Below are 15,612 nucleotides of genomic sequence, written 5' to 3' on the forward strand. Positions count from 1 at the left end.
GTCTAATAGCACCATCTTGGGTCACCTTCCTCTAGGAGGTAAACCCGCCAAGCTCGACTTGCCCTTACACTCCACCTATTCGTTCAGGTGAAGTGTATATTGAGTCACTTGTACAATTGCAGCCTATTCTACTAAGTCCGAGAGCTTGCGACGCCGTGGCTAGAGCTCACATGTTTGCCTCCGCCGGTTCACCCTACGCCCTTGGGTATCTTTGAATGTTTAGCTCTCTCCCACCATCTCGTTACGATGATTCCTCCAATCGAGGCAACCAGCCGTCTAGTCCTACCTCTTACGGGCCGTACAGATGACAAGTGCGGGCCGAAGGCGACGGCAAGATCGATGATGCGGGCATTTTGCATGTTACCTACGCGCTGTTTACACCTGCACCTCCAGGCTATAGCGGCCTGGAGCTAGAAACTCGCCTACAACAGTGCATTGCATGTACCTAACCGTGAATAGCAGCAGGAACGTTGAGAGGTTTTGGAACCAAGCCTTCGAGATCTGGTCTTCCGTAACGTTACGTCCCAGGCTGCGGAACTTTCATCCGCGATCAGCGAACACCCCACAAAACGACCTTAGGATTGAGCTGCAGCACGCTTACCAGCCCCTTTACCCCAAATGTAGAAGTGGCAGTGGCTAAAGCGATCGCCTATGGATCCGCTTGATCTTGGTTGGATCTTGAAACGATAGCGTGGCGGCAAAAGACGATGAGGCCTAGCGCGCGTTCGTGCCGAACCATCGCCCCAATGGTGAAATCGAAGTTGCATATGTGGATATCCTCGCCTAATGATTCATAGGAATGTTTGAGCCTCAAGAATTTCTGGACTGTGTGCTTGTTTCCAGCTAGGTCACAGAACGTCGAAAGCTCCCTAGCTTAGAGCTCCAGGAAGTACCTGGGTACTGTAGATAGGGTTTTGCGTGGGAACAGTAATCTGGGTGTTTAATGGAAATCGTCGAATCAGAATGATATATTGGAGACAGCAATGCAAGCATGATCAGAGTTGAAAGTTGCGACAATTGCGCTATAACTTGGTTACACTGAAATGGTGCTCTACAATTTGCCAGGAATTGATCATGGAAGCCGTCAATGCCCTGATGTCATTACATCGCTGTGCGGGATAGATAGATACCTAATCATATGCTTGTCAACTGGGTTCATGTCTACGTTAGCGTGGGCCGCACCTTGGAGAGAATTTTCGGACAACATAGCGTGGCGGTCTTACAGGGAGCGTAAGGCCTCAGACTCGAATTCCGGATTTCTTCAGCGGGGATTGAAAATGCCATGATAAGAACATTCGTCCATCTATGACGCCTTGCATTACGATCCACCACAGACTAAGGTAGGTATTCCCCGAAAAGAGACCAGTGGATATGCAAAGATACTTAGGTACTTGTGACTTCAACGAATCATTATTAGCCGTAGCAATACCTAGGTATCACCATATGGATAAGGTACATGGGACATGGTGGTTAGTGTTACGGTGGTAGTGTTACGACCCAGTTAGGATTGCTATGCCATGTGCCCGAATACGAGGCTGTCAGTACCCGCAAAAACGTCTTCAATGACAACACAAACCATCAAACCGGTTCAATACAGAGTCTTCAGCGGCAATTGCTCTGACACGGAAAGACTGACAGGATTCTGCATGAGCTTACCACTCGGAGCTGTAGTAAAATTATGCCGAACTTGTATCACGAGCATTTGATGTCTGCAAAGCGTCCAAATTGTTCAAAGCTCACGTGTTTGGCAAATTGAACTTCATGAGTCCAGCAACGTTTAGCACACCAACATTCTTACTTCCGTAATAGTTACTCTGTCGCTTCTCGTTCACTCAGGATGATGGCCAAATTTATCCTTTCGATCACAGTCTTGGGTTGATACCAGTTCGAACACTTAGAGCATTAGATACCTAGGTAGGCAATGAATATCATGAAGAGCATATTTTTGAATCTAACATATGCACAACGGTAGAAATCCGTCTTACTTTAACAGAATATCTCATGCTATCCGACTTGGCCTCAATCACGACTTCCAAGAGTGATCATTACCTATTTGCTCTTGTACATTCAACAGAGGAATACATGTCACGAAAATCAACGAAAATAACATTCTCGTCCGGCTGTAGGTTGTGGTAATGCAAGAACCATCTCACTACAGGAATCGTTTTACCTAAGGATAGTAAGAGACCGCTTTATCCGTGGTGCTTTGGTTTCCTGTTTTGATCAATCTTTTCTCCATGTGTTCTTGAACATTGTCATACCCTTCTTATGTTGCGACGTCGCATATAACACCTCCCAAAGATCGTACTACTGCGATCTGGTACCACGATATTGCGTCCGTCTGGTGCATCATGACACCTCCAACCTTCGATAAGCCTCGTGTATCTTGGGTACTTGAGACCCGTGAGCAGTTCGTGTTACCCTGTGCACCGCGAAAGCCACGCGCGTGAACATTGAGCCACGTTAAGACAACGCATCCAATTTCGTGGTGCATAATCTAGCTTGTGACACAGCTCCGAGATCACGGTTATGCTTGCACAAGCAGAAAGCCGTCTGTCAGCGGATTGTCGTTTTCGTCTGACTTCGGAAGCATCGATGTTACGAATGCCTAGACACCCATGAATAGGATACATGGACTGCTCTGGCTTCACTAAGTCGGTATACCGATCCAGAAATCTTGTTATTTTCCAGCATCTAGGTATACGAGCGATGAAAATACTACTCCGGTATTCTAGGCTTGAGTGCCCGGAACTGTTATCCGTTTGATGCGGGAACAACATGGAGAGGGTTTTGTCAAATGTCGGCAGAATCGTCCGGAATTCTAGATCTTACAAGCAATGGACAATACTACCGCTGTGCTTCACGTACTAATCCCGGCCTCTTGCGAGTCAATCTTCTGCTCACCATGTTACTATAGTGACGGCTTGATTTTACACATGACAAATGGAACAAGGATATGAACGAATCGGTAAAGCTGTTTGCAGCCATGATTCAGTACGATTATGCAAAAGGCGCATCTGCATTGCGGACTTGACTCGCAGGCTACTTACAAGACTACGACTACCCATGAGCCCAGTTGTCTTGCGCGCATAATCCGGGATACATGCATCACGAAGGGGGATGCAAGTCAGGCAATATACATGCTGGAGCCGCGGTTGGCAAAGTAAGCTGGACAACAAATCATGAAATGAAATTTACAGCTTAGATTGCGCGACCACCAAGAACAAATACCGACCCGGCGAGGCCCTCTCAGTCCGCCTTCTGGGAGCCGCTTATGAGGATAAAAGCGTGATACGAGGCTTTCGCTTCCGCTGCGTGGGTGCAGCCCCTGCCGATAAAAACATATAGCAAACCGGACGACCACATTTGTATAAACGGGTTAACGCACCTCAATAGCCTGCTAACCAGCTCTCAAGATAGTGTCTGCATATTGCCGCAAGAAATGTGGATTATAGAAGAAGCGACATCTGAGATAAGGCATGAAGTCGATCTAGCATAAGCCCGTGGGGTGACGATTGAGGCTACGCTCCAGCGGTTTTCTTGTGAGGACTATAACAGCACTCATTTTATCTTAGACCCGTGTGATGAAGACTAGTCTGAATATCATTGAATGCTGTATGATCTGTCAAATGTGAATCTACGCAGTGCAACTAGTCGAGCCAAGGAAAAGGAAGTCAAAAATGTTGCATTTCGTCAGAATGGAAACACGCGCCTACGAATTTGATCCGAGTACCAGTAGAAACCATATTTCGGACATTACAATCGACCAAGGTAGCCTCGAGAACACCGGAGTTGCGACTGCAAATGGTGCGCGTGCGCTAGATGAGAATCGTCGAGTCTCCATGTTGTGGTTCTAACTTGCAGAAGTAAACATCGATCATATCATCATCGCTCATACATCAATGCACTGGAAGAAGCCTGGAATATGCCTTGAACGCCACAAGTGACTTAAGCATCCGCTGTCAATGGTACTAGCTAGCGCCTAGCAACGGGAGCTGCCTGGCGAAGTTTTGGTTGTGCAAAGTGAGAAGCTGAGCCATGCTCACAGTCTGAAACTTCGATTCTGAGCAGTAAGCTCAGCCAGAGGCTGATGGCCACCATGTATCGCCTTGCAGTGCGATTGGACAAAATGTGGAGACTAGTGAGATGAAGTGATGCTTAGGGGCCGATAGCGAAGGAACATATTACACCTAGATGTGCATGCAAATGGTAGCGCGAACTCGCGGAAGTAATACAACCGCGAGACTTTTGCCTATGTGGGCGTAGTCAATCGTGCTAATAGATTCGATAGGGCTTCCGCACAGTCTGCAAGGTTGTTTGGGTGGAAATAATGCCGAACAACGATGCGGTACTCCGGCGACCCACGGAGCTCCTCGAGCTGCAAGTAATCATCTAGGAACTCCTTGCCAGACAGGACATGGTCGGAGGAGCGAATTTGATGCGAGAGCGAACCTACCAAAATCGGTTTCGGTGTCGCGTTGCATACATCCAAAGTATCGTTCCATTAAGCTGACAGATGCGCAGCAAGTGGTGTGATCTCCGGGGGCCTGTTGGGTCTCCAGAGGAAGGAATCTGACCGAGGGTGTCTTCTGCCCGCAGGCTAAACCTCTAGGCCACTTCACATACCTTGAGAGAAGTTTCGGCGCATTTCCTGGTAGTTTTTGGCGACCCTTCATCACGGCTTGCCGTTTGAGACGGCCGATGATGTAGATCCCCAGAATCTTGGAATGAGGGGAGTTTGTAGCCTGCTAGCGCAAACGTTGAGAATGCCTATGCTGATTGGCCACAAGTACTGAGCCACCAATATTTTTATACATAAGCCCTGCATGATCGTCATCGATGATCACTGCGAATGGTTTGCTGGAAATGCTGTCATCTTCTTCGTGTGAAACTACCGTGATGGTCGTGTTGCTCTTATCGTGGAAAATCCCAAACGGTAAATGATGGAGCTGTGCTTAGACTGGCAGCAGTCAGCGACGTGTGCCGAACGGGGAACCGGTATTTTGGAATTCTTGCCTATCCACGTTGTAGCATTGTGTCTCCGTGTCTGACAGGCATACAATCTCTCCACAGCGGGATCTCTCGGCAGACAGCCCACCAGGTCTCCGCTCCCGCCTTGCATCTCCGTCCAATGGGAGGTCACGGAGATTTCGTGACGATCATAAGTTGTTCGTTCAGATATTTACATCGTACACAGTACGAAACTCAATCGCAAAGTCTGACACTGGCTGCTGTGCCTCATAGTGGTGCTTTCGAGATAGGCGTCTAACGTCGGCCTAACCCGTAGCCTTATGGTCCTTATCGCACACTACCGGATGCTACCCATGGATCTCTCGAGTGTAGATCATCCCACCTCTGCTTGAGACAGTCTGGCTCGCAACATGCATACTCGGTACTGAGACGGGTTTAAAATAGCATTCTTTATGAAATTTTGGGATTCTGCAATTGCGTCAGGGTCTAGTAACCGAGAGATGAGCTTGCTGCCGGAGCGTTGGTTACTCTCGGTACTGGTGTTGGCTGACTCTCCACGTACCGTCATGATACGAAGAGGCACCCCAAGCCATCAAGCCACCAGAGAGAACTTAACCATCTACCCTACGTCACTTCGTGGTGATGCAATGAGCAGCGAGCTCATAGAGTGGAATGGCAGTAAGATTTCGCACGAGCAGTCTCACGTGTTTGGGGCTGCACGTAATTTGGCACAATACAGCCTTGAAGAGGAAGTCCATGGACGGCACGTCGCGTCCTGGGAAACAGGCTCGCTTCTGCTTCTACACACCATTCCGCTCCAAAAGAAGCCTCGTGTTCTTGATTGGAATTAATTAGACTTTACGCGTCACGGGCCGCGACGATCAGGCTTCTAGTACTCTGGGGGAGTGAGATAAGGGGTAAAGAAGAGATTTGCTGTCTGTGAAATGGCTACATGGGCTTTTCGCTCGCGTGCGCGGTCGTGAGGCAACGGCCGACACGAAACAATAGTTTCGAATTGCCAACGGCCGTGCTCAAAACATCGGTGGGGTTGGGCGACTCACGACGCGACCGCGAAGGCTATATAAAAGTCGAAACTGTTTCAGTTACCGGGTGCCTCAATTTCGAGCATGACGTTTTTAGCGATTGTTCTCCATACTGGTCTGGCATTTTGACTCGTAGCAGGAACTTTCCCCGTAGCTATTATTTTTCGTGTCTTCGCGAACGCGTCCATGCTGTGTGGCGCAGAACCCGGAACAGAAGCGGAAGCGAATAGTAGGCTTAAACCTTGTTCGGCCGATCTTTTGGCTCGAGCACCCTGTATCTGTCGAGATCAGCCTTAGGGCTGGCGTGGGGTTCCCGCATTTGGTACGTTGCTTGGAGAAGCGACACCTGCCGCCTCTCGATTGGAGGTATTGAACTGACGTGTAGATCTTTGCCATTTGATTGCAATGCTCAGGTAGCCTCTGTCGTGAGGCCAGCGCACGTCTACATACATGGCGTGCTTGGGCGTTGCGGAGTACTTCCCATATCGTTTGCATCATGGAAAAATGAGGTAAAAGGCGTGAAGATTACACCCTGACTGGGTGGTGCATTCGCGACATTAGCCTCAGCGGCATGCCGCGAGTGTCTAGGTAAAGCTGGGGCCAGCAACTGATTCGTGCGGTACCGTGACCGCCCATCGAACTTTGGTTACAGTCGCGACCAGAGGAAAAAGCAGAATCGAAAGCTGTCAAAGTAGACCGCAACTGATCGCCAAATAAAGCAATTCACTGTTGAACAGAACAACTTTGACGGTGAGGAAGCAGCTTGTGACTAGAGGCGGAACACTGCATTCAGACGTGTCAAACGCACCGCCTTGCCATCGCGAAAGCGCCCTGCGTTGACTAAGGATGAAGCTGTAATAGAACCACTTTTTGTGTTCCGAGATCACGTGCGACCGTAGGACGAGCAAAGCAGGACGCTACTCGAACCTGCCATGGCGCCCGCGATAATGTTAGCCACGCCAACGCCAGTGACGCACTCGGCTCACCGTTCGAAACAGTTGACGACCCACCGAAGTACGGGGACAGAGTAAGAGTGTCTGAGCGAACCGTGTGAGCGTCAAATCGAAGTGGGGTATTCGGTTGGCGCAGAGCCACTGTTGCAATGGCCTTGCGAAGCGCGAACCTTGGCCAGAAATCGATACAATTGAACGACAATGGCCTCGGGCGAGGTACACAAGATTTCAGTCGTTGACTTTATTAGTGGCCGCGGACGGAGACAACAAACTGTATTGAGGCTCTGATACGAGCAGAGAGCTGCTCATGCTCCGAGTCGGCACCTGTCAACCACGACTCAGCCGCGTGATGCTGACATGCCTATGTGTTATCTCGTGTGCGGTGCCCATCAGTACCCGCGCGAGTATGAAGACGCGAGAGGCTTCGTATCGCTCGCGAACGAGGGCTGAGGCGGGCTCACCGCTGCCAGAAACGTTAGTGGGTTGCTCGGAAGCGTCTATATAGAGACATTGGTGTATCTTACAGCAGATCCAAGGGCCCCGCTGGTGCTGATTCGACGTGTGGGCGGGTGCCGATCGTGGCAGTAATATTGTCGTATTACAGAATACATTACGGGTGTACGGGTGTCTCGCTGTCTTTTTTCCCAGGGAGCCATGCGGCCAGCGCTCGGTTCGCGGACTTGTGGCTGACGCGGGCTCGGCGCTCGTCCCCCGTCACTCTCAGCACGAACCTCCACCACGCTGGGCCTCCCCTCCACCAATCTAGTCCGCGGTGCAGATCTCCAAGATGTATCCCTGTTACTGCTGAGTCTTGTTATCAACGCCGTGCAGATGCCCCTGGTCGCTCAAACAAATCTTGGGCTAACCGGGTCAGGCTCGACCCACCCAAGAGCCTGGCGCGCTGCATGTAACTGCGAGGCACTAGCTCATCCTCTCGTGCAGCTGGATCCCTCCCCAATTGATGAATTCATCGTCGCTCAGATGCATAATCAACACTCCCTGTTGGGAAAAGCCGCTAGTCAAACCCGCTCTTACATTGCCTACCTCTATACGTACTCGAGCCTCGAGAAATACCTTTCCCCACGTCAACTCCCCTCCCGTGATAATCTTCTATCTTTATACATCTCTTTCCGCCCGCTCGAGCCTGCTCAGCCTGCTCCAAAACAGCTGTACAACCGGGCCTGATCTTGACCTTGTCTCTCTCAGACCACTGCTAGTCGGTTTCCTCTGCAGTCAGCTCCACAGCCGTCCTAATCACGGCTTCCGTCTGACGTCCCAACGAAAACGTCTTGCCATCGACTTGACGTCTGCTATTTCCACCTAGCTCCAGACTGGCCTCCATGTCCGCCCCGTTTTAGAGACCTTCCAGGACTACCGGACTTCGGACCTATTACTCCACGATTCTGATCCCACTTGACTGAACCTTGCCAACCACTCTTTTGCCTTGACATCCCCGCCTTGCAGTCTATGGCATTGTTCTCTTTCTGAAGTTTGGTACAGCACGCCGTCCCCGCACCCTTCTTACTACATCTCGGTCAACCACTATCGTGTTGAACAACATCTACAGCCAGGCTCTCTCCAGGACTACACGTCCAATCCGTGATTCAAAATGGTCTTCTGCACATATTGTGGACAGTCGTTCACCAGGGACGAACATCTCGAACGACATATCCTAACTCGTAAGTCAACTCTTGCTCTGTCCATGAGGGTGGATTTCCGCAATGTCGAGTTCAATCCGATCGTTCCGTAGCATCTCCACTGACCGTCAATGCCAAACAGACACCAATGTCAAGCCATTCAAGTGCTTTACATGTCATATGAGCTTTGCTCGACGGTAAGTCCCACCCTGCGTGCGCTCCTTCCTCTTCCTGTTTGGTCATAATTTCCGTACCGAACGAAACGCTGACAATCTTTCCAGAGATCTTTTGCAAAGACATTACACCGTACACGGCCGCAACCAGAACAACGAAGAAGGCCTCCCACCGCAAGGCATCATACCTAAGTCCGCCGGCCGCACACCCATCGCCTGCAGTAATTGTGCAAAGACGAAGACGAAATGCGACAAGAAGTTTCCTTGCACCCGGTGCGCTCAAAGGAACCTGAAGTGTACTCTACGTCCTACACGGCGAGCATCGAAAGGTGTCCAACGAGTAGGAGGTCCTCCTGAAACAGGCAGTGGTGATTCTAGCGAGAGTGGTAGCAACGCGGATAACCAGAACACATCCGGCAATGTCTCTCCAAACCACGATGGCCAGTCGAAACAAGCAACCGCTCAGTCGTCTCCATCTCAAATTCAGCAGCCTAGCCAGATTTCTGACAGCCAACCTCCATCGCAACGGCAATCGCAATCTCCCTCAGCGCCCCACTCGCGGAATCCTTCCATCTCACATCCAGTGCAACCACCACCGCACATGAACCCCGAGGAGAAGTCGCTCCACATACACATGCCTATCTCGAATACTCCCCCGTTCTTCGATCAGTCACCCTCTAACGGACTGTCTCATTCCTCATCATTACTTTCACCTCTTCCCACACCAGTTACGGGCATGAATAGTTTTGTTTCTTCGACACCCATGTCTGGGTACGACGACTTCGTCAGGACAGTGCGCGATCAACCGGAAAATGAGAGCCCGCAATTCATGATGGATCCTTGGCACTCGATGCCCATGGATACGAGTTACGATCCTATGCGGATTGACCCCGCTCTGATGATGACCATGGGCATGGACATGACGATGGGACCGCCCCAAGACGGTATCCTTAGTATGATACCCGAAATGTCACCTGCGCAAACATTCGGACAGCCTGTTCAGACTCCTCGTATGGTGGACGAATCGTTCTCGGACTTGCAAATCGGCAGTTCGGCTTCGATGTTCTACCCCTCTAACAGACATTCCTCAATAGCGGACGCCGGCATCCCTGATCTTGGCGCCATTATCGCAGCCCAAGACGGCTGGACGGTCTTCCGTTGCACTCCTTCTATCGCTTCGAGCTCATGTCCGCGGACCGCAAGGCTGAATCTTGAGAGATTAGAGTTGAGCCTGAAGAACCATGAGGGCTGGGCTAACTGGACCCCATCGTGGGACGAATCTGATTTCCAACAAGGCGGACAGATCGCCGTGTCAAAACTCCAGGAAGCCACACGAGACAAACTTCTCGCGATCACACAGAGCTTCCTTCACAAGGCTCTAGATATCCACAAAGATGGGAGCAGCTCGTCTAGTAGTGGCGAGTCTCCAGGATCTACGGCTTCACATTCCAACTTCGTTCTTCTTCCGCCTGCTCGTGTCCTGGAGTACTTCCTCAAGTCGTACGCCAACTCTTTCGAACGCTATTATCCTACCTCGGCCAGAGGAGTCCTCGACACCAACGAGTTGATGCAGAACTACAATGACAAAGCTTCGAGCTTGCTCATTCTCATGATGATTGCGCAGGGCGCTATGACCATTCCGTCCATAGAAGCGAGATGGCTGACTGGCGGCTTTACTGAGGCATGTCGGATATCCCTGTTCGACCTCATCGAGAAGAACATCATTATGGCTGGCGATCCTATTGTCCTGAGGGCGGCCCTTCTCTTCACTGTTCAAGCGGCGTGGAGTGGCGACAAGTGGCAGATGGACATCGCCATGGGTCAGCGCGGCATGTATTTTTCCATGTTACGACATTCCGGTATTCTCGATGTTCGACCGCCTACCACGCCTCACATGAATGGAAACACTTCGACGGATGTGTTGTGGAAGGACTGGCTTCAGCAAGAAAGTCGCAGCCGGTAAGTGTTGAAAACCTCGGTACTGTCACGTGCGCGCACTTACTAATATCGTGTAGCCTCATCTACTCTTGGGTCATGGTAGACCAAGACCTATCGCTATTCCACGATACCGCTCCCCTGTTTTCGGTAACAGAATTTGGCGCGCCAATGCCTGATTCAGATCAACTCTGGCAGGCGCAGACAGCTCCAGAGTGGTCGGAGATGTTCAACCAGGTCCATGAATTCTCGAATGGATACTCCTCAGTAGGCTCTGGAGCAAGACCACCGAGTCTCAGAGATCTCTTCCGCTACTTCCTAGATGACGAGATAGTCGTCCAGGATGTTCAGGAGATTCATCTGACCCCGATGCACCTGCGACTACTACTGCACCCTCTGCAGACCCTTGTGTGCCAATATTGCCAACTCCTCAGTTGCTTCTCCGACAGTGTAGCCTCTCGATCGCGGAATCGGGCATTGACAGCTGCTTCGACTCGCGTACGCCTAGAAGAGGTACAGGCGTTATTGGGGCGGTGGTTCGACTTGGCGCAACGGTACATGAAGGCGAACCCAGTATGTCCGATGATGCAAGCAAATCTCGTCATGTTCCATCTTATCAGCATGAATGCTGTGTCAAATTTCCCAGAGATTGAGCGCCTCGCCCGACGGGAGGGTGTGGACGGCTCGTATCAACAGATGCTGTGGATGCACAAGAAGTGCTTGTCGGATGTGCAGGAGGCCATCACTCACGCTGGCCAAGTTCTTCGCCTCATTCGTGAGATGCCACGAGGCATTCGCCCGCCGTGGTGGGCTGGTGCTGTCTATCGGGCAGGGTTGGTCTTCTGGGCTGACTCGCTCGCTCACAACGAGTCCTTGAGTCCCAACCATCAAGGGACATATCAGCCATCTAATACTGCTTTCTCTGTGGATCGCCTCTCTGCTGACCACCCAACCATACTGAGGTACATGTCACGGAGGGAGGGTATTCCCACCTTGACCAAGCGCGATGGTAGCCCTGTTCCACTGGATAACGGCTTTGCCGTCCTGTCGCATTGTATCGATGTCCTTGACGAGGGTGTCGCCACCAGGTTTTCCGATGGCATTCGTAGTAAACTCGAGAAACTTGCGCGCGGTTAACATCATACTTCTTCCATCTCTTCTTTCTCTTTCTTGTCGCGCCAACACAAGCTCATGATGTATTAGCGGGAGTATCGGCGTTATTGCCTTATCGTTATCTGCCTCTTTCCATCTCTTTTCGGCAGTGTTTCATCAGCATCGGCGATCCAGGATGCTTGGGAGGGATATACGTCAGGTTCCAAGCGTTGGGTGGCGTTCAAAGGCATACACATGGCTTCGGCGTCGAGTGATGTTCGTCTCGGTCGCTGATTCGCGTCGTGCCTGGAATGCGGTCATCTGATATGACTGCAGCGTAGTCCATTAATGTATAGTACATAGACATGATGGTCAAATGGCACCTACCGGTTACGGGAACGACAAACCTGTGTATCACAAATGACTGGTGTCGATGAAGGATGTTACGTGCTTCCCATAATCTCTCGAAGGGCTTGATGTGAATGAGGGTAGGTGGCTCCCGTGTAGAGATATCGATGCCAGCTCGCTGACCACGTCTAGTCGTAGGTAGTCCTGAACCTAAGAAGAAGGGCCCTTTTCATGCCGCGCTGGTGGATGCGGGGCTTCTCATTAGCATGACGGGCGAGGATATGATGAACATATGCGTAACGGCTGAAGTGCAACGCATATAACCTTTCACCCCGCCAAGCCCCTCCGTCATCGCCGTCTGCCGGTGTTTTCATTGCTTCGTTTTTCCCTTAACCCGCGTGTGTGTTTCAAGTGTAAGCAGGGCATGGGTGGTGTTGCGTAGGTAATTGGTGTCTTTCGCGTTTGAAGGCTTGATGGCGGGGTCGGCTAAGAGAGCGAGTGGTGTGTGTGTAAGGGCGGCACTACGGCGGCGGGGTGTTCAAATCATGTGCCGTATGTGGCAGACGGGCCAGGAGAGAACGCGTATCCATCATATGCGAGGACGCGAGAGCAGCGGAAGCTCTGAGTTAAGAGAGCAAGAAGTGATAAAGGAAGTCGAAAGAGCTAGTGTGTCGTGTTTGGGCTCCTTAACTCGATCTGCGTAGCACCGTGCCTGCGATATGTTTCTATGGGTTGTTTTAACACTGTAGGGAATGCAAGCTGTGTTGAGGCACGTACCTCAACCTCCTCGATGTAGTCACTTCGCCTCTCCTCTTTCCCCGGACGCTATGCAAGTACTTCGTCACACTATGGAGGCGCCGCTCTACCCAGATCGTACTATGTCTCGATGAACCCTCCGGTAACCGTGCTGATGTCTCCAAACCCGTCATCATATCCGAACAACTGGTAACGCCCCCCTACAATCGCGGCTTCACGTACTTCGTAAGCCCTGAAGGTGTTCGGAGAATGAAAGTCTTTTCCCGATGCAGCTACTACACAGATTACTTCTGCCCGTTTAGTTGAGGGGTGGATGTATGCAGCATGCTTCGGTATCACAATGACAGAAAGCCGGTACCAAGACGTCTACCTGCAGGCTCGTTGCCTGACAAGCTTACGCGTTCAGCGTAATTACTGGCGTTCAGAGGCAACATATGCAGCCCTGTTTGAGATGCCTGGCTGTTGGAATGCACAAGAGCGGTTAGAGTACTTCGGCCGCAAGTGGACCTTGTTACACATCCCAATAACCTACGACATGATGGACCATTTACAGAATCTATGTACCCAGATCAATGGTTTCTATTCCAATCTGCATGTCTAATACGAGCATCATGCCAAGCCTACGGATGCCCGCACGATAGCCGTAACTGCTAGAAAATGTGGACCGTGCCATCGAGATTTGATGTATGTCACTCGTCACAGCGTGGTGAACACGCGAGTGACCCCTCGTGAGTTCCATCTAACGGTCGGTGAATCGGAGGTTTTCGTCGCCGTTCGTGGCTTACATCCTATCAAAAGATTGTGGTGGATGTAGTGATATGGTTGCGCTATCCTAGTCAAAGACATGCCTAGTGTCGATCAATGCACTTCCGTATGCCAGCCGAGCTTGAGTTCAAGCATCGGGGACTTACCGGGTAGTATCCGAACGGTTTGTGGCCAGTGAAACTTTTCTGCGTTACTGATGCCCTATGTAGCATTCCACAGATCTCTGTTGAGATCTAGTATCACTTCAGATTCTCAGTCACCCACAACATGTTTGTACCGGCATTGAAGACAAGGAGTTCATCACTAAGATGTCATGAACACAAACGCGAGGGTTCGATAATGTATACCAAGATCGTCCCGGGGATAGACGCATTAGTACAGGGCGATCTGGCAGACGGTCGCGTGGAGGGCCCAGTGACAGCCTCTTTCACCGCTATGTGCTTGACGGGAAACGGATTGAGGGGAAAACGAAGCGATTCAGGCATAGCTCCAACAAGTCCACAAAAGAGCTCTCCAAGATGACTACGCTACCCCTTTTTCAGGCCGGGAAGCACTTGTTCGCCGGTGATTCGTACGGTGATACTCCATCTCAAAAAGTTTGAGCAATCAGACAGCAAAACTACTGATTAGTGGGCACATAGTCTTCCAGGTTGCATAGCTCTCGATGAATGATGCCGTGATGACGAAGTATCATCCGCCATGTTCTGCTGTGTTGCTGGCATCATGCGAAAGTATCAACAGTGGGCTTCTTCACGCGTGGCACCCTTTAACGAGAAGTATCGCCCAAGCACTTTTACTCTTGAGTACTATTTGGGTGCGCAATGGCCAACCTCAAGCGACTCTCTCGCGTCGTTGCTATTCTTCTGCTGGTACGAAAGGGTGTATGCACGAGCCGAAGCGTCACACAAAAAGATCCGAAACTTTAGCAAGTGCTGGATATATCGGCACTGCACTGACAGTTCATCGCACAACGGCGAGCCATTCCCGGCTTGAAAAAGCCAATAAAACGGGGTGGATATGCGCATGGTTTGGATCTTTGGGTCGGCGGGCGTAATTGATAAGACACCATGGCCGGCGAACTCATTTTCTGCTTACAAGATGAGGCCTGTAAGCACTCAAGTATCCGACGCAGACGCGTAGCCACATTATGCTGGTAATCCAGGTATGTAATCTGGATAAAGACTGAGATGCGCCGTCGTCGTACATGCTGGGATCTGGTGGCTCGTTTCTAGACTCGGTTTAATTTGCGCACAGGATTCTTATCTTCGAACGATCCGTAAACTCGAAATGAGGATGCAGTCAGCTTGCTATTCACTGCCTGAGTTTCTACACTCATCAGTACGACACTTTGAAGATGAAGTGAGGAAGAATACGCACGGACAATGAAGACGTCGGCGGATCCCCGCTGTGGAAGCCGGCCGCGCCCGTCGTTGATTGCGACACCTAGCTACGGATTCGTGCCGATTTCTAGGACACTCCCATTTACCGGATTGCGTCCGGAGTTCACGGTGCCAAGATATTCATGATGACCGTTGGTGCATGGGGAGCCATTGAGGTTCCAGCACTGTGCACTGTGGTGTTGAGAAACGTCGAGGTCCTGCCGAACCCTGAGAGAGTTTGCAGGCTAAACCTTCCAGGGATTCACTTTCAAAAGTCACATGACCATGTCGGATCGTCAGGAACGTCTATGGCCTTAGGGCTTACGATAGACGGAGTTGTCGACAGCGAAGTTCTATTCTGCTCGCTTCACAGCACGGTGCAAGAACTCGCAGCAGATGCTCTCTGTCGACTGCGGACATCCGAGGATGCGAAAATAGACGTTGCGATGCCATCGGCGTCGCACCAGCCCTGAGAGTCGTCTCCAGCGCCAAACGCGGGCTTCTCACGTTGTCATACCTGGTGCTTCACCAGCAAAACTCAATGGAGTGCCAAAATTACT

The 15,612-nt window shown here is 50.9% G+C and overlaps 1 protein-coding gene across 1 annotated transcript; it reads left to right on the top strand.

Moving 5' to 3' along the window:
• Positions 1–8,784: 8,784 nt before the first annotated feature.
• On the top strand, positions 8,785–11,849 carry J4E82_000876 (uncharacterized protein; the record flags this gene model as incomplete). Its single annotated transcript, XM_051727196.1, has 3 exons — positions 8,785–8,801; positions 8,886–10,736; positions 10,793–11,849. The coding sequence occupies 3 exons, from the start codon at positions 8,785–8,787 to the stop codon at positions 11,847–11,849; spliced, it is 2,925 nt and encodes a 974-aa protein (XP_051593003.1).
• Between the last annotated feature and the right edge of the window lie 3,763 nt (positions 11,850–15,612).

This window comes from Alternaria postmessia, assembly GCF_024291825.1.
Source record: "Alternaria postmessia strain BMP 2775 chromosome Unknown scaffold_3, whole genome shotgun sequence".
Classification (NCBI taxonomy): Eukaryota; Fungi; Ascomycota; class Dothideomycetes; order Pleosporales; family Pleosporaceae; genus Alternaria; species Alternaria postmessia.